General features: G+C 45.1%; 1 protein-coding gene across 5 annotated transcripts in view; it reads right to left on the minus strand.

Annotated features, from left to right (window-relative positions):
- Positions 1-1,367: 1,367 nt before the first annotated feature.
- The window catches only part of NCK2 (NCK adaptor protein 2), a 152,128-nt gene continuing 133,385 nt past the window's right edge, over positions 1,368-20,110 (minus strand). For all 5 annotated transcript variants that reach the window (XM_030827358.1, XM_030827360.1, XM_030827356.1 and 2 more), the window contains 2 exons: positions 14,947-15,668; positions 1,368-2,661 (listed from right to left, as the gene is read on the minus strand). In XM_030827358.1, coding sequence (XP_030683218.1) covers positions 2,467-2,661; positions 14,947-15,668 — 917 coding nt within the window. In that variant the 3' untranslated portion in view covers positions 1,368-2,466. The remainder of the gene's footprint in view (positions 2,662-14,946; positions 15,669-20,110) is intronic.

A 20,110-nucleotide genomic window follows, 5' to 3' on the forward strand; every position in this document is an offset into this window, starting at 1 on the left:
AATGACTAATCTTTATTGTCCCTTGCTCTCTGTGCAAAGAGGCAATAGAATAGCAAAACAAGATCTGTCCAGGACATCTCCGGACAAGCAAGAAGGTTGATGGCATTGGCCCGCCTGGCCAGAGCATCAGTGGCCACACTCCAAGCCACGTGGGGACCCTGCCTGGACCTCCCACTCTGACTAGTGGTTCATCACGGGACTATCAGTTCACCCTCCACTGGTCCATCTGACATCCTGGGGTGCTGGTTCCTTAATACAAAAATACTAATCTTGACCTCCCGCAGGCAGAGGACACCAACAAGCCAGCATGTGACGAGACTGAAAATAACTGTCACCTACAACTATGAGCCTTAAATAAGTTCCTGAAGCCAAAATGTACATCTGTCTTTGGTCCTTTAATTGCTCGGCTATACCCGAATTGCTATGTGTACACCAAAGTCATTCAGCTGTCCAGACACTCAGTATTTAGTGGGATTCCAGCATCAGGTCAAAATGTCATTCTCATTAGTGAGATCTGAAAGAGTCTAGAGGAACTGGTTTTTCCCTGGATGTATTCTGTCTCATGTAATGATCTCCCTCACTCACCTGAATGTCTATTCACAATGACTGGGTGCCACCAACCTCAGGTACAAGACACCAGCGTTCTAATTTATTATAATCTAAGGCAACAAAAAGATAAAATTTCCTCACAGGGAACTCGCATGGCAGAGTAAGCGTGCAACACCTCGTTTCTCTTGAACGCCTTCCTAGGCTGGGGTTGGAAGGGTCCAGCGCTGGTGCAGATCCTTGGCTGTACATCCTGGCTCCACCACGCAGCAGCCATGTGTTGGGTGCGCTGCCTGTGAGCCTCACTTTCCTCATCTATAAAATGGGGATGACAGCAGGTCCTACCTCATGGGGCTGTGATGAGGAACAAATCGGGGCACAGTGCATGGCACACAGGGAGCGCTTGATACGTGATTGGCCTAGGAGGGCACAAATGCCAAGTCATGTGACTCTGCACCCCCAGGGCCTGGCACATCAATATAAATGATCCTGATCAAGAGGACAAATCGAGAGTCAGTCGTGGGGGACACACGGTATGAGCGCGCTGGCTGCCAAGAGTTCAGCAATATATTTCTAAACAAATATTTTCCAAAGAGCAAAGTTCAGACCAAGCTTGAGATTCTGGGTTCCCTTGGAGTTTCACTAATTAAAACTAATTATTTCAATATACAAAAATGTGGGGGTAGAAAATGAAAACACACAAGTAATAAATGTTAAGCTCTTCTCTAAAAATGATTCCCACTCCGCAATGAGTGAATACTTCAGTAATTACTCTCCCATAATTGAGTCTGAGTTTTCCCAAAGATAAATATACACAGAGCCTTGTCATAATACATTTTTTTATTACAATATCCAAAAAACTGGGTATGCAAGTTTAGGGGATCTCAAGACCCCTTCTTCAATCGTAGGAATGTGCCATCTCAAGACGGTATATTTAAACTATAAAGAAGTTCAAATGTAAAGGAAAAAGAAAATGCAATTTCTTCATAAACATTCTGTGTGTCTCTTACTACCAATCACATACTCTTTTGTAAACCCTGAAAATTTTCCCTGTAAATAATAGATATATATATAGTGTGTGTGTGTGTGTGCACGTGTGTGTGTGTGTATAAAGTGTTGGTAGCTCCCTTCCCCAAAGATCAGCTGTTTTCCTTAATCATCTGTATTAGTGTCAACAAACGGCTACAGATACATATTTCTTTGAGAATTAAATACATAATTGTGAGATTCAAACAAGCCGAAGGGCAAGAGGAAAAAGCACTATGTGGATGGCACATTTGGGGTAAATTACCAAAACATCTGTCTTTCTGAGTCACTGGTTCCCTCTTTTGCAGACTGCCTTTCCAGGAAATTCTTTCTTTATTGCAAGCACAGCCCCAAAGGCACTGGGCAGTCTCCTCACTGCCATCGCACCCGCTGGTTCCAGTATTGCTATCAGCAAACATGTCGGCTCCCTGCACAGTCCGGGAGCCATGTAAGGGCACAGGACACGGGCGAGGGCTGCTAGGACTGGGGCCATCGCACCTGCTCTGCCCAGCACGCTGAGTGCCCAGGACGTGGGCGCTGCCGCTGGGTGGCGTTAGGCTCGCTCCTGCGCTCACAGGTGCCCTGCGTCTTTTTAAAGAGGGGTTCCATGAGCAGGAACGAGTTGAATGCACGAGCGCCATTTCCGATGGAAAAGGAATAATGTGAACTCGCCCTGCTCCTCCCCTCCTCTAAAGCTGGCCGGCCAGGTAGGCTCGAGTGTGGGTGTGAGGCCTGGATGGCAAATGGGAGACAAACCGACCAAGCGACCTGAACATAAAGAGAGACTCGCGGAGAAGCCGTCGGGGCCGTCCCCACCGGAGGAGCCTCTGCCACAAGGCCGGGCGGGCAGCTCCACCGTGGGGCCCGGGAGGCGAGTGTGGGGCCGGGGCGCCGTCACTGCAGGGCCCTGACGAGGTAGAGCTTCTCCCCGTGCTCGCTGGTGAAGATGGGCGCCTTTTTGTAGTGTTCCACCAGCTCGTCCATGGTGTGGAAGCGCCGCTGCCCAATGCAGTAGACATTGTCCACGAGCTGCACCTTGAAGTGTTTGTTCTTCCCTGACGCTTTAAGGGACACGGAGAAGTCGCTGGGCTGGGGAGGAAACAGAACACAGTTACAGCCGGGCCACAGCTGGGAGCTGTGTCTAAATCCATCCACCTCTCCTGTGTGTCTAAATCCAAACCACCCATTGCTCAAACACTGGGTCTCTGTTTTTTTTTTGTTTTTTGTTTTTTGTTTTTTTTTTTCTTGAGATGGAGTTTCACTCTTTTGCCAGGCTGTAGTGTAGTGGCCCAATCTCGGCTCACTGCAACCCCTGCCTCCCAGGTTCAAGCGATTCTCCTGTCTCAGCCTCCCGAGTAGCTGGGATTACAGGAATCTGCCACCACGCCCAGCTAATATTTGTATTTTTAGTAGAGACAGGGTTTCGCCATGTTGGCCAGGCTGGTCTTGAACTCCTGACCTCAGGTGATCCCCACCCCCTCCCCGCCTCAGCCTTCCAAAGTGCTGGGATTACAGGCAATAGCCACCACGCCTAGCCGGGTCTCTGTTTTATATCTAGAACGGCATCTGATGTTCAGAAAGACCTGGAGGCAGTCCACGATTCTGAAATTCTGAACCAAAGAAAAAATAAATTCTGCTTAGCCCAGTTTCAGTGCTAAATGTGTTTTAGTTATTTGAAAAGTGCAAACTCATTATGGAATATACAGCACTTCACTGGAATATACAGTGTTGCCCTGACTGCTCAAGAAATTTGCTGTTTTTCATTTCCCAAACTATTTTTTTGATAAACTGGGAATTTATTAAGAGTGGTTTGTATGCAGGCAGTAGCTAGAAATTTTACTACTTCTGATGTCTAACACTATTAGAAATTAAGACGTCAAAATTTTTCTAATTTTTTTTTTTTTTTGAGATGCAGTTTTGCTTTTGTTGCCCAGGGCTGGAGTGCAATGGTGCGATCTTGGCTCACTGCAACCTCTGCCTCCCAGGTTCAAGCAGATTCTCCTGCCTCAGCCTCCCGATGTGCCACCATGCCCGGCTAATTTTTCTAATTCTAAGCATTTAAAAATACAAACAGCAGTAGAAAATTCCGGTCGCATTTTAAACATAGTTCACAATATCCCAGAGGAAGCTGAACTATGGTTTGAGTACAGATTTTATTGAAAAATATTTAAATTCTGTGATGTGCCTTACATTTCAGAATATTTTAGAAACATGTCATTATTTTAATTAAAATGTATCTTTTATTGGCCAGGTGCAGTAGCTCACGCCTATAATCTCAGCACTTTGGGAGGCCGAGATAGGTGGATCACCTGTGGTCAGGACTTTGAGACCAGCCTGGTCAACATGGTGAAACCTCATCTCTGCTAAAAATACAAAATTAGCCAGGCATGGTGGTGGCGTGCCTGTAATCCCAGCTACTTGGGAGGCTGAGGCAGGAGAATCGCTTGAACCTGGGAGGTGGAAGTTGTAGTGAGCTGAGATCACGCCACTGCACTCTGGTCTGGGCAACAAGAGCAAAAACTCCATCTCAAAAAAAAAAAAAAAAAAAAAAAAAAAAAAAAAAAAAAAAAAAAATCGGTCTTTTATCTCATTTGCTGAAAAACATGCAGGAAAGAAGATATTGAATGATAAATGTTCTTTGTACAAAAAATCAAGTTTTGATCAATTCATTAAATGAATAACAGTTACTAACACATGCCAGGCAGGCGGTGCCCTGGATACGTGTGTGTGCATGCAGGACATATGCTCTGTGACAATCCGGTGTGGGGAGCAGATAAGTAGAGGTGTACAGATGGCTGCACAGGGCAGTAAGTTCTATGGAAAAAAAAAGAAAACAAACAAAAAAACAGAGTGGCATGAGAGAGGAGCATGAGGTACCGCAGCTCTAAGTGTGTGAGTGTGTGCAGATGTGAGAGGGAGTATGTGAGTATTGAGAGTATGCGTAGCATGTGAGTGCATCTGTGTGAATGTATAAATGTGTGTAGGGGCAGGAGAACCCTCTGGACACGTGGAGCTGAGCCTGTGCTCTCCAAGGCAGGGCTGGTACCTCGGACATGCCTGGCCAGTGGCAAGACCACAGCCTAACATCCAAAATTCTTCATGGAATTCCCAGACCAGTTTTCTGCTTTTCTCAAAGCCCAGAAACTTCCTGCTCTGAGGGTCCAGCAGCTCGGCCCTGCTCTGCGACCTCCCAGCAGGACCTCCAGACAGTTAACAAAGGCCTAGGCCATTGTCTATTACAGAGTCCACAAAAGCCCAAATAAATGTTTGATAAGAAGTGTGCAACCCTTGCAAAACAAGGAATCACTCCATTTATACCAATGACAACTTAGGGGAATGAGTGTCTGAGAAGACTCAAATTGTGCAAGGCAGCTGGGCTCACCCACCAGCCACAGCTGTTAACAGAAAAGAATGAAAGGAACAATTGTAAGTATAGTTTGTATTTATGCATGCCTCTGTCCCAAATAGACCACATAAGAACAAACCTTTGAGGGGAAAAGCCCCATCTTATCCCCATGTGAGGCCCAGGGCATGCTCCTGGATGAAACTCCAGGAAGAAACCAGAAGGTTAATCTCAGATTAGGCCTCAGCCTATAGATGATTAATATTCTGAAAATATGTATATTGTGTACTAGAAGTTGTGCCTTTAAGAAAAGATGAAGGGCAGTCTCACTTACAGAGTTTGCTATAAGCCAGACTCAGAGATAAAGTGGCATCATTTTTAGTGGAGGCAGTATGGGAGTGAATCATGGTAAATATAAGATACACCCAATTTTAATTAAGCCAAATGATCAACAGATGACTTTCTACATAAGGGAAATTTGCTTTTAATTCAAGCTCCTTAATTTAACATCATGGTGTGTGTGCCTGTATGCATGCATGAGTTGCAGCAATAAAATTTTCGCAGCAGAAGAGGTAACTTTTAGTTTTGTGGGCTCCTGAGCAGAAACCTTTAAAAGTTAAGGATGTAGAACTAATTTATGCCAAGCAGGAGTGCTAAAAGTTGGGGAGTGTTCTTTAATTTAAACTGAGTAGATTTTCTGTAGGAAATCTGAAAAAGAACAATCTGTATACTAACATACACCGTTACATGTGACCACTGAACACCTCCAAGTGAAGTGTGAAGATGAACTAGTTAAGATGTTCTCCAAGTGTGCTCTCAAGACCAGCAGCATCAGCATCCTCTGGGAACTGGTTAGGAAGCATATTCTCAAGGGCCAGTCATGGCAGCTCACACCTGTAATCCCTGCCCTTTGGGATGCCATGGTGGCAGGATTACTTGAGGCCAGGACTTTGAGACCAGCCTGGGCAACATAGTGAGACCCTATCTCTACATAAAATTTAAAATAATTAGCCAGGTGTGGTGATGCATACCTGTGGTCCCAGCTACTTGGAAGGCGAGGGTGGGAGGATCACTTGAGCCTGGGAGGTCAAGGCAACAGTGAGGTATGATAGGGGCACTGCACTCCAGCCTAGATGACAGAGTGAGACCCTATCTCAAAATAAAAAAAAAAAGAAATGCAAATTCTCAGGCTCTGCCTCAACCCTGCTGCAGCAGAAATTCTGGGGTGGAGCCCAGCCATCTGTGTTTTAACCTCCAGCACCGTGTGTTTTAATAAGCCCTTCAGGGGACTCTGATGCAGTTTGAGAACTGGAAGAAAGAAAATCTGGAAGAAACATCGGCAGTGTTGGAGCCACCAACAAATGTTTGGTCACTAGAAAAAGATGGGAATGCGATTTATGGGCAAAGCAGCCCATGATGGAGGGAGATCCAGTCTGCGATACTTTTCTAATTGGGTCCTGAGGATTCTGGCTCTGCTCCAGACATCTCTCATAGGGAATTACCCCTGAAGGGACAGCTGGGACACTGCTGTATGGTCTCTTCCTTTCAAAGTGAGCCACCAGTCCCTGCATCTGATGGAGATGGAGTTACTCCTGACCCAAAACAACTGTGCCTCCAGAGGGAGCTAGGGAATGATTCCCATGAAAGCAACTCCGTCAGTCCTGTTCTTATCTGTTGTAGTCCTTCCACGGTTGGCTTTCTAGAACAGATTTCAAGAAATCAGATGAAAAAGGACCATGCCACACTTGCTCCTCAACAAGTACTAGAGTACTGATAGTATGGTAGAGTACTCTACATTTAAGCTTGTCAAAGAATCTTAACACATTTTTGAAACATGCAGTCAAGATGCTGTCTGAGGCTGCAGTCATCTGAAGGCTCGACTGGGGATGCAGGCCCTACTTCCAAGGCAGTCTGCTCACATGAACCCCTGGGGGGGCTCTGTAGGACTGCCTGAATGTACTCTTAACATGACAGCTGGCTCATCCTAGATCAAGTGACCCAAGAGAGAGCAAAGAGGCAGCCACAATGCCCATCTCGGAAGCTGCCCTCCATTGCTTCTGCCACATCTTGGTCATTAGAAGTGAGTTGCTCAGTGCAGCCCATGCTCAAGGGAAGAGGGTCAGGCTCCACCTTCTGAAGCGAAGAGTACCAAAGAATTTATGGACATCTTTTTAAGCCATCATAGATGGACAGACACAACACTCATTAAAATTTTCTGTGATTGTACTAAAACCTAACTAGACTCAGTCCCCGGGTTTTGAAACATCTTCCCTTTGATTTCTCCTCTTTAATTGCCACCTTTGTGCTACCTCCCACTGTCCACATTTCCTACACTTTCCATCTCCAAACACTGTACTTACTTGGTATATAGTAATTTCTCTGTGCTGACGACTGGGCAAATTCTTCAAATTTTCAAACATCAGACCGCTTCTTCCTGTTATGTCCTTCTATGAGTATTCCTTATAAGGAATGATTTTTCTATTCTCATAGTTTTTGAATCAATGGTTCTGGAGAATGAACAATTAGTACAACCCATTCATTCACCCTTCTTTTCAGAAAGTCATTTTCCAAGTGGAATCTAAGGACAATTAATAGGCTGGTGGAAAACCAACATTATTTTTGTTTAGGCTTTAGATTCTGTGTTTGAATACAACGAAGTGCAAGAACCCTATTTAACTCCACATCCCCATACTGGGCTCAGAGTATCTGGTGTTCAACAAACGTGCAGACTTAAAAATTTCTAATTTTGACTGCCTCTTCCAATATTCATTCCTTTAGGTAATTCTTACACCTCATCTCTTTGCAATTTGTGCTCACGATAAGTGGGTACTTTTAGAAAAGAACAATAGAGAGCACACTCTTTGATCCCATCTCTACAGCTTTGCCAGCTTGTTCCATTGCCTCAAATACTTGCTGAAAAGCACCTTTGCAGTTTTATAAAACAGATGTCCTGATCAGATACGCCTCTCCCTCTCTCAAGATTTAATCATTGTTTTCTCATAGAAGGAAAAAAATGAATGCCGAGGACAGACTTTAATATCCTTTATTTCCTCCTCCATCCCTGAAAGCTTATGTATTAATGCGATTTTCTTCTAAGCACAATGGTCATGGGGAAATGGGAGGGAGGGGCCTTGCTCCAGGTACTTTTGGTTCTTTAAACCTTAAAACTTCTCCTTATCTTTCACTTTGGACTTTATGAAACGATGAGGGTAGAAATGCCCTTTGTGTGATTCACCAGGCCTCCCACAGACCCTGGATTGATCTCCAGCCATGCTGAAGTCTCCAAGCATCAATAATCTGCACATCTCCTTTTACCGCCAGAGAGAGGTCACCCTGTTGGTTTCTTATCACAAGTTGTATCATTCTTTTCTTTTGGTAAAGACATGTTTTTCTCCTTTTACTTCTTTACAGAAGGCATTCTTCTGTCCACAGAAGTGGTTCATTTACCTCCCAAAAGTGAGAACGAATGGGTTAGAGGCAAATCGTGATCCACTGATTAATAGTTTCTCTGTTTTTATCTCAGAAAAGCTGCCTTTCAGTTTTACCGTTCTAGTCAGTCACCTGCCCTAGTTGTCTAAGGTAGCCTTCTTTTAATAAAAATAACTCCTGCCTATACTTATGCTGCTAGCTGTCAGGTGACCCTATGCGCTTTGTTTTTACATCAGATTATCTCTTCCTTGCCCCAAGTGTGATGAGTCTCACCAGCATTTCCTATTCTCCTATCAATGTTCACTCTATAAAATATTTACTCCACAGGCCTGAAGCCAATCCACACTGACATGTTCAAATATTCATCTCATTAACTTTGGAAGTAATCTTATTTACATAAATGAAAAATCAATCATCAACTACAGAGCAGCCCTCCAAGTCCCATCTAACCTAATCTAGGCAAATGGAGCATTCCCTGTCCACTTTCCAGTTAGTATGCATGTATGTGTTTAGCCCTCCCTATCCCCAAATGTATTTCCTAAAGTCACATGTAATACCTCACCGTATAGACCTGTAGAATATTGTCCTTGTTATTCTGTCTTTCCATAGTGTCATACCTGATGTGACTGAGTGATAATTTAAGTCAGAATTTTACCATATTACACAACAGTATGCAAAAGGGCTTGAATCAAGTGCATACTCCACAATGCAGTGGTTCTCAAATTGGAGCATCAGAATTATTCAGGGCTTCATAGGTTCTCAGGATTTGGAAGAAAAAAAGGACTCAGAGGGCTTCTTCAAGCCGAAGGTGCAGAGCCCTACCCTGGAGATTCGAAGTCAGCAAGCTGGGGCAATCTGCATTCTAGCAAGTTCGCTGGTGATGCCGGATGCTGCTGGTGTAGGAACCACACTTTGGAATTATTGCCATGGATGGTGGCTGAAGAAAATTATATGTGGGTATTCTCCTGTTCGCTTGTGGCAGCATCTATGCTTGACTCTGTTATACTTCCAATGACTATACTGTAGATGGGATTTTTAAAATGCTAAAATGAAATGCAGTAAGGAAGATGGGTGAGCAGACCCAGTCTGCAAATGACTCCACCATCAGTTATTACACAATGAACTAATTTATAGTAAACTGCTTTCTGTGCTATAAACTCCACAGGGATCTGAAACTCTATTTTGTTACTCTATGCTGCTCTTGCCATGCTATAAATGTCATGTTAAAGAAATGCTTAGTAATAGTGCCATGAGAAACATCCCCAGATAAATGAGAGACCCCACACAGAAATACAACTCAAAAGGGGAGACATATGCTCCCTGAGTGAAGACAAGCAAAATGTAAAGCTGAGATTAAAAGGTTATGTGGGGATGCGAATCAAAACCACAACGAGCTACCACTTCACACCTACCAGAATGGCCATTTTATACACACACACACACACACACACACACACACACACAGCCATGTGTGGCTTAATGACAGGATATGTCCTGAGAAATACATCATCAGGCAATTTGGTCATTGTGCAAACATCAGGGTGAACTTACACAAACCTAGATGGTACAGCCTACTACACATCTAAGCTATAAGGTACGGCCTGTTGCTCCTAGGCTACAAACCTGCACAGCATGTTACTGTACTCAACACTGTAGGACGCTGTAACACAATGGTGTTCTGTAAACCAAAGAGACATCTAAATCTATAAGACAACATAGTCACGGATTTTTTTTGCAGCCACAGCTGCAATTTTAACCCCAGTGTGTGATAACCGTGGAGCGCTCACAGAACGAGGCCAGCACATCTCCACCTTCTGGGAAAAACCAAGAGCCATGGTCTCGAAAGAAATTATGAACCTCTTACTGACCAGGTTTGCTACTGATTGTATTAAAAACACTAGCTTTTAATAAGACTCCTGTGTTCACAGATCCCAGTAAATTGTGCATTGCTTGTCTGTTTTAAAGGTCAGCATTGAAGAGCCAGCCAGAGTGAGAAGGCAGAGTCTTTAAGGGCCCTGGCCCGTTTGAGAATCAGAATCAGGTGATGAGCATTACACTTCTAGATAACAGCCTTTACTGCATCATCTTGCAGGCCCTTCCATCTTCAAGAGTTAAATATGCTTAAAATTAGAACCATTACAAAAATCCAGGCTTAAAACTTCCATTTGGTACTGGGCAAAAAGCCTGGCAATTAAAAATAACTTGTTATCTTTGAAACTGGAAAGATGCCTACAAGCACTGCTCACAGCAACCTAAGGTTAAGTCATCTTAACATTAACTCATTTATGAAGAAACACCATGGATCGCGGAGCCTAACCATGAAACCCTGGAAGCAGTTTTCACTTTGCTCTGACAATCTACTTCCTTCCAATTCATCAGCAGAAACATAGCAAATACAGCAAGTTTATTTTCAAACTCTAAACAGTAAAAAACAAACAAACAAAAAAAACCACAAAAAAAAAACTCAACAGAAATACACTTCAAGAGATAAATTACACTCAACAAAAGCTACAGTTCTAAATGAAGTTCAGCTTTATGACAATATTTTTATAATTCTTGGACACCATAAAGGAGTCCAATTTCCACCACCACGATGCTCTGTCCTCAGAGAAGAGCAGATCCCAGTTGCCTCTCTCTGGAGGGCTTTGAATGCCTCTCTGATCAGTCAACAGGACCCTTGAATGAGCACTTACTCATTGTGCCAGTAATCTTTTCAGAGGACAGCAGTGGCAGCAGGTAGTACATACTTACTAGTCTTATAGCGTGCATTTAAAAATGAAATTGAAGCCTACTAGAACCAATACAATTCAAATACATCTTGGAAAGTATTATGCAGAAATGGTTTTAATAACAGCTGCAAGAACGTATAAAACCACTAAGAATGCATCATAGGGATCAAGGGTTTTCAAAGTGTGGTCCCAAAAGCAGCAGCATCACCACCAAGAAACGTGCTATTAATGGAAATGCAAATTCTTGGGCCCCAGACCTCCTGAATCAGTACCATTGCAGGTAGGACCCAGCAATTTCTGTTTTAACAAGCCTCAAGGCAATTCTGATACACACTACATACAGTTAGAGAATCATTATTTAGAGAAATGGAATGATGGAATTGCCTGAAAATAGAGTTTTGGGTAAAAGTTATAATTTCTGTAAGAAATATAATAACTTAAAAATACAGAAAGGAACTATTCTAACTATTTTATTTCCTGGCCAAAAACTTTTCATATATTTTTAAAAAGAGAAATGAAACATCCAGTGACTTTTAGTATGGCCAATATGTGCATTAAATTATCCTTAGCAAGACAATTTTTCTCTATTGGAAAAAAAGTACTGTATGACAAAAAATATTAGTATCTAATACTATTGCAAGACATAATAAATACATGATCTCTTTGGGATCTAAAATCTTACAGAGGAAAATGGCCACCCAGACTTGTGGCTGATGCTATCCAGCAAGTCACCCAGGCCAGCTCTGCACCTTTTCCAACCATATCCTAGTTGTGATCTGTCACTTTCTGAACAACCTTTACAAGGATGGGAGATGCAGCAATTAAGAAAATAAAATATTGACAACTTGTACAGTTTACCAGAAACCCAGTAAAGGGTTACTGTTCATTTTAAGTACAGCTTTCCAGCCACATCCATAGAATCAATGTGGACAAAATGTAATATAAAAGGATTTATGATGGACACACATAGGGTGAGTAGGATATCTGAGTTTTCTGGATTTAAGCGGGTATGGCTCACAGGTGAAGGTATGATAACGAAATATGGAGAATAGGCAACAACAATGCATCACCTTTAGCTGCTAAGGATAAATGACAATTGCAGATGAGAGAGGAGAGCAAGGGAGGAGGAAGAAATGGAAGGACAAGCAGTAGGTACTGAAGTTCAGGACAGGAAAGAGGGTCCAACAGCTTCATTCGCTTGTTGGTTCACTGATTCATCTAACATATCCAACAGAAACTTCTGAAATACCCAGCACTTACTGATAGTGGATAGCGTAGGATGTGGCAATGTTTGTCTTCCCTGAAATACGCACCTCTCAATATTGTCAAGCAAGGGCCTAGCTCATTTACACTGCAATCACTCAGGATATTTTATTGAAGATCCATTCCAAAAAAAAAACAGCTGTGCTTATCCAGAAGCCAGGCCTCATGTGGTAACCTTAATTAAAGGCCCAGGCCCAAAGATTGCAAGAAAAAAGGAAATTAAATGAAGATGCCTGCCTCTGAGTCCTGCAGGGAGGCTGAACCCCTCAGAAACCTTACCATCCTGGCATGCTGCAAAGGAATTATGTCAGATCATGAACCTAAGGGCTCTTGGTGGCCTGGTAGTGGCTGTGAAAGCCAGCTCTAACCTGAGAAATGCCAAAACGAGCAGGAAAACACATGGGGATGGGGGGAGGCAGTGGATGGTGGGAAAAAAAAACAAGCAAAGGACTTGTCCACTTGTCCACGAGGACAGGTTCCCGGCAGTCACAGATGACAGCTGAGAACACCTTGGTTATGAACAGGAAATGCAGCCAACCTGGCATGGTTCTGCTGTCAGGAGAAAAGAAGCCACACACCTCAGGGCTCCTGTAGAATCCCTGTGGAACAAGGAATGCACACTAACAGCTGAAAATGGCCCATGTCACGGCATCCATCAGGACAAGCTGCCCCGTACAGCATCAGGCCACGTGGAGCCTCAGACCAAGACGGTGCTGCTATGTGTGCAGAGCCGATGCAAGTCCCAGTAAAGCTCTTTCCACCCTATATTCCTAGAATCATATATGTTGTTCCTTGACTTCTAAGTTAGGAGAGAATGCAAAAAACCCTGAAAGGCCTCCATTAAAAAACTGTTAAAAGGAAATACAAACAATTAGTGCTTTAGTTCTTTAGAAAAAGTTAGCTAATTCTCTACCAATACAAGACAACTGACACAGTGGGGTGCAGAGTTCTGAGATGAAACCCAGACAATGCATGCATCCCTCCTTATCCAAAGGGATCTAGTCCCTGAATTCAGACAGCAATGACCACCTGTGCATGTTCCACAGAAAAGCCATAGGTCCTCCCTAAGGCCAGCAATCCCGGAGAACACCTTTTTCATCTACCCTCTAAAGTCTTTCCTCTTTTCCCCAAATCTTAGGCAGAAAGAATAATGACTGGCACCAATGTCTCCACACTGCAGGACTTCCTTCTGAGAAGTCTCCTCAAACTCAAAATATTTTAAGCTAAGATCATATTTTGTTCATTATACTTAGCCCTTAAGGACTCTGGACCAAGCACTTAATATTGTAATTGGTTTTCCAGCGCTTTCTCTAAGTTTCTGCTCGACTGCGTTGAAAGCGCTGCTGTCCTTAATTTGCTTAAGGCTTCAAACACGATCTAAAGGAAGTGGTGCACAGAGCTCTCGTCATGTGAGAACAATTCAATGTGATGTCTTGCCAAGAATGATAAACTCTGGTGACTTGATAAGAAAATCTCAGAGTTCAGATTTCACATGAAGTTAGCTTTCAGGCTGGCATTCCCGTCCAAGCACATCTAAGGCTCCGCAAAATTGATGACACCATAAAGGAGTCCAGTTTCCACCACCACGATGCTCCGTCCTCAAAGAGGAGCAGATCCCAGTTGCCTCTCTCTGGAGGGCTTTGAATGCCTCTCTGATCAGTCAACAGGACCCTTGAATGAGCACTTACTCATTGTGCTAGTAATCTTTTCAGAGGACAGCAGTGGCAGCAGGTAGTACATAGTTACTAGTCTTATAGCGTGCATTTAAAAATGAAATTGAAGCCTACTAGAACCAATACAATTCAAATACACCAAACTCTATCTCCTAAATGCTTGTTTTGGAAGTCTCTCGATTGTAGGTGTATTCGGAAAGACATTTACAAAACTGGTCGAGTATTTCCTTCACACACGAAAAGCCTGCCTTCTGGGATGCAGGCTCCACCTCATGCCCGAAACTCACCGCCCCCAGCCTGCCCACCTCTGGAACTGGGTCTGCTGCCCCAGTCGAGTGGCCTCATATCTCCGACTCACTGCACACAAACAAAACTCATCTCTCCCAAGAACCCCTGTTTTCAATTCATCTCGTAAGTGCTTTAAAAGCTTTTGAGAAATGAACTCAGTGGCGCTGCCTGCCGTGGCAATGACCTTGGGATTACATGGTTTACAAAGAGCAAGCAAGCAAACAACAAAAGGCGGTGTCAGAAACCAGCCACCAGTCTTGCAAAGATTGCTTTTACTGGGACGCAGACCGAGTAGAAACAAAGTAAATCACTCGGGCCTTCTACGTACACAGAATGGCAACCAGGAAAGAAAATGATGTTTGAGCCTGTAAAATACAAGAGGGGGAATCTTGGGAGAGAAGCAGAACCACCTTTGTGGGCTAAAAACATTTTTTTAGTTAATCTCCCACCTCCAGAAATGGACACCCACTATCCCCAAAACAGATGCAAGGAAATCACGGAGTAGCAAACGTTATACTAAATGGCATTCATCTGCGTCTCCCGCTCTTTCTAGTGTATTCGCACAATGTGAAAAGGGCGTGGCACACAGACCCACCGCGCAAGGCGCATTTACTGCCTGCAGCCAGAGCTGCGGGAGCAGCGCACTTACCGAGGACTCGCTGTCCCTAATGAGGAAGTCGCCCTCCACGCCCCGCTCGTTGAGGGCGCACTCGGCCTGGTGCCGCGTCACGTTCCCGTAGTACCACTCTCTTCCCGCGAAGCGCCCGCTGGACGAGGGCCCGGTGTAGCTTATCTGTGGGGCGTGCGCAGGGTGCAGGGCAGGCCCATCACTGAGGACCACCACGTAGTTTTTGGGGACAAGGCCCACCTGGCCCCGGGCATTTTTGCATTTCCACCACTCGGGATCGTTCTCGGGCTTCTCAATCACCTCCATGGTCTCCCCCTTCTCGAAGTTGAGCTCCTCCTCGGTGACTGAGCTGAAGGGGTACAGCGTCTGGACCACATGCAGCACGCGGGAGCCCTGGCCATTGCTCAGCGAGGCGCCCTTGCGCAGGCTCAGGAAGCTTGGGGACTCCGCAGCCGCCTCATCCACCTCCTCCAAGACGTAGTTGGAGGGGAACCAGCCGATCTGCCCGTTGTAGCTGCCCCGCCACCAACCATCGCTGCACTTCTCCATGACAGTGACGCGCGACCCCTTCACCAGGGACAACTCATCCTCCCGCTCCGCCACATAGGCGAACTTGACGAAGGCCGGGATGTTGAGGTCGTAGATGCGGTCGGCGCCGCTGCCATTGGCGGGGTATTCGGCGTCCGTGCTGGGCGTGGGGGACGCGTCCCGCGCGCTGGTCTTCCTGCGCGTCTTGCCGAGGCCTGTGGAAACATAGCAAGGCTCAGTGGCGCGGGGCACTTGGGCACCACCCCACTCCCTAGCCTACTGGGATGTCTACGCAGTTTCTCTGGCGGTTAAATACAAGGGGACACATGGACAGTGCTTACAAACTGTAATTACCATGAGAAAAATAAGGTTGCTGGCAGCTGCCTCCTGTAGTTGTGAAGTTACTTAAAGTTGAGAATTAAATTGATCTCTTTTATCCATAAAAACATGTCACAGGGCCAGCACAGTGGCTCACGCCTGGAATCCCAGGCTTTGAGAGGCCCAGGCGGGAGGATTGCTTGAGGCCAGGAGTCTGAGACCAGCCTAGGCAACATAGCGAGACCCTGTGTCTGCAAAAAATTAAAAAAAAAAAAAAAATTAGCCACCTGTGGTGCACATCTGTGGCCCCAGCTACTGCAGAGGCTGAGGTGGGAGGATGGCTTGAGCCAGAGTTGAGACTGCAGTGAGCCATGATCGCTCCACTGCACTCCAGCCTGTGCAACACAGTGAGGCCGTCTCTAAAACCAAAAAATGCGGGAGTACCAGTGACACAAAAGATAACAAGAAGAGTAGGTGGTTTCCTTCTGAAATAACCATTTTTAGAGCAGCCCTGCGCCTCTCAGAAAAATAAAGTATAAATGCAGAGAAAATACCTTTTTCATTCCTAGAATGGGTGGGAAGCCAGACTAAATGAATTGAAAGACCCATTAGAACTCTAAGACCATCCAGCCTTAGGGAGCGCAGCCTGTATAACCTGCCCTGTCCCCAGCTGCCTTGCCGCTGCCGCCTCTATTCCTGGGACACTCACTGCTGCCACCCTCACCCCTGGGCAGCATAACAGCCCTACTGGGCAAAACCCATCATCTTCACCTTTCTTCTCTTCTTACAATCCTTCTCTTCTTTCAAAACAGCAGACTAATTTCCCACAAGATTGTGATGAGTGCATTAGGAAAACTTAGCTGATACCTTCAATCGAAGGCAAAATTTTTCATACTGTGATTCAAAGCCCACTAGTGGATCATAAAAAATCACTTTAATGGGTTGCAACCAGCCTATAGGTATGTGCTGAATTTAAGGGAATAAAGTAGAAAATTTCAGTGCATCAAACACAATTACAGTAAGTACTGTTTCTTCAGTCACAGATGTGAGTATTGAATCAGATTGAGAAACATTTCTTCCTGTGCATGAGGAAAAATGCTAGAAAAGCCCTAAGGTAAAAATGTTTTAACTGTGTTAAAACGCACGGAATTCCGGAACATTCTAGGAGAGGAAAGCATGTCAGCCCCGGAGCTGGGGACACACCCCACACAAGCAGACTGGCCTTCCTCAGCTGTCCTGAGAGATGAGTGCTCCCACCACACAGCTCTGCTTCAACCTCTACCTTCATCAGTGTGGAGGTTTAGTCATTTGTAGACTCCTCAAAATGACTTCCCCCAAGCACTTCCATGGGTAGCTTGTACCCCTTTCTCCTTTTCTTCCTTAAACTAGAGTAAAGGGCGATCAGTCCTAACAATTACTTGTGCTTCTATGGCCTTGCTGAGTGGGCAGGAGGTCAAGAGGGTAAAAAGGCTGATTGTCCTCAGTGGTGGAGAGCTGGGCTGCTGCCCCCCTCCCACTGCCACTGCCCTGGGACATGCACCCACGCAGCGCCAGGAGGCGTGTGAGGCCACGTATGTTTCAGAGCAAATACACTGATTCATTTATGCTAATGGCCTCCGCCATTTCTCTTTGTACCACATTTTATGCACGTGCATGGGAAACACAAGAGTAAGCCAGAATATTAGAACAGGTGAAACGCTTAGATTTCTACTTTGTGTTAACTTATATAAAAACACAAACCTCTAAATCTGAGAACTCATCCTTTCATAGGATTTCAAATGCAGGATGGTTCAACTACACAATGAGAGCACCATGATACAACCACAGCTCCACAATCCAGAAGGCAGGCCATCCATGAAAGCAAACGTTTTTGTCCAGAAGGCAGTGGTGCCCAAAGCTCAACCAGGAAGGCCTTACGGCCTTATCAAAACAGCTAGCAAGCCAGGGCCGACAGGGCTACGCTGAGGCCAACTTTTATTGGCAACAATGATGCCAAGAAATAACATTGAAGAATAAACTTTTAATAGACCTTTGCAAACATGTAAATTACAAAAGCTACTTGAGAAAAAACGCCTGTGGAAGAGCAGGTTTCGGAATATTCATCAGGCCACAAAGATAAAGGTGACAAGATCAGCAGAAAAGACATTAGATAGTGGCCATCACAGTATGTTATAAAGACACTTTATAACTGATGTATGAATATTCTACTTTAGTGACTTCCTTCAAAACAAGATATAGTAATTTAATTAATACAGCCACTGAGTTCCTGAGACATACCAGGCACCAACCTAGACTTTGGTGAGGGGTGAAATGAGCAGACAGGCATGCTTTCTGCCTGCACAGAGCTTAGACTTCTCCATCAAGACTGGAACATTGTACATAGCAAGCATGCAGCGGAAATTTTACCTGTTTTGCTCGAATGTGATCTAAATAGTCTTTGGCGCAACTCAGAGGGTCAGTGCAGACTGAGAGAGAGCTGCATGCTCTTGGTCAAATCACTTATTAAATGTCTCTCTGTGTACTGGTTTTCTTACCCCCCAAATGTGAACATATTAGTCTGCTCAGGCTACCATGATAAGTATCATAGACTGGGTGGCTGAAACAACAGACATTTATTTCCTCACAGTTCTAGAGGCTGGAAGTCCAAATCAAGGTGTGGGCAGGGTTGGTTCCTTGCAAGGCCTCTCTCCCGGACTTGCAGATGCTGTCTTCTTCCTGTGTGTCTTCACATGGTCTTCCCTCTGAGTGTGTCTGTGCTCCAGTCTCCTTTTCTTATAAGAACACCAGGTAGACTGGATGAGGGCCCACCCCAGTGACTTCATTTTAACTTAATCACCTCTGTAAAGGCTCTATCTCCAAACACAGTCCCATTCTGAGGTCCTGCAGATTGGGACTTCTTAATGAATTTCAGGAAGATGCAATCTGGCCCATGACAGGCACCAGCGTTCAGCTGATGCTATAAAGCACAGGAAGTGCTCTGTGGATAACAATGATTACTCTTATTAACTAAGCTGTGGCTTTCTTGTTGCTCTGAACGATACCTTACCAAAAGAGGACCAGAGTCCTCTTTAAAAACACTTGGCCATGATCCTACCAGTGTCGGATGGCCACCAAAATAGAAAGCCTGCCTGCCAGACTTTGGCACCTGCGAAGCAAACGCTCTTCCATGGGAGCAATGTTGTATGTAGCTGCTGGTGCAGTGAAATTCAAGAGGCAGGTGTCTCGGGATGGAGAGGGACCTGACTTTACTGACACCTAAACCCTCACAACAGTCCTGTGACAAAGTGGGCAACTTCTTAATTTGTGGAAATTAGGAAACTGAGGCTACAAGAGGTCAAGGAATTGGCCCAACATACCCAGCCAGTGATGTGGCACAGACTGTACACCTAGTAAATCCCCATTCAATCCATAATAGTCAAGAAGCATAGTTCTGATAGCCGCTGGTGTCCAGCATGGTTTTTATGGAAAGCATTATCATCTGTAATATGATTTCTATAGGAAACGAAACTAGGACTCTGAATTGGGGTGCCAAGAATCTACTCCACTCCTTCCCTGCCCGCTTGCATGCCCAAGCAGAGAGAAACCTTTTCTCTTTCTCTACAGAATGAAGAGGTCCCTGTGTCTCCAGATGGAAGAGGGGCTGAGGTTCAGATAATGAAGATTTTGGATAAGAAATGTAATACCAGTGACAGGCCAGGGCCCCAGAACAGCAGTTAATAGGTCTCGGCAGGCTGGAGGGGTACTGTGTGGGAAAGACATCAATGGGACCAAATTGCTGGGTTGCTGAAAAAGCAGGTCCCTTTTCTTCTCTGCACCCTGATCCTGCCCAATGGCCAGAGCCAGGGTCATCTAGAACAGAAGGGATGGGAGACCCTGAATGCTGGCATATGAAGATTTAATGTGCTTAGCCCTCCTGACTGCTAAGGATATCAGAGCAAAAAAGCTGTGGCCGGGGGAAGGAGGGGAAGGGTGCCTGTGCAAGGTGTCTCAGTGGTAGGAGGGGGAGTGGGAAGAGAAAAATGCACCAAGAGTGCAGGTGGCCTTTCTATGTGAGGATAATTAAGTAAACTGCAACCCTAGAGTCAGGAGAGCCTTTACATGGGGGCAGGCTTAGGGGACTCAGCGATCCCTCGTCCTTCTCCTCTTGCCTGGACTTCACCTGGAGCTGTGACCCAGCCAGGTGGCAGCCGGGACATCTCAAAGGGAAGGTTTCTGCTGCAGAACAAACAGGGATTTGTGTGTGTCTGGGAGACGGGAGCGCTGCAGCTGTGCGTCCTGACTGAGGGCAAGTCCCTGAGTGGTCCAGGCTCTAAGCGACTGCCTCTCTCTAATTCGAAGG

Source organism: Nomascus leucogenys, chromosome 14, assembly GCF_006542625.1.
Source record: "Nomascus leucogenys isolate Asia chromosome 14, Asia_NLE_v1, whole genome shotgun sequence".
Classification (NCBI taxonomy): domain Eukaryota; kingdom Metazoa; phylum Chordata; class Mammalia; order Primates; family Hylobatidae; genus Nomascus; species Nomascus leucogenys.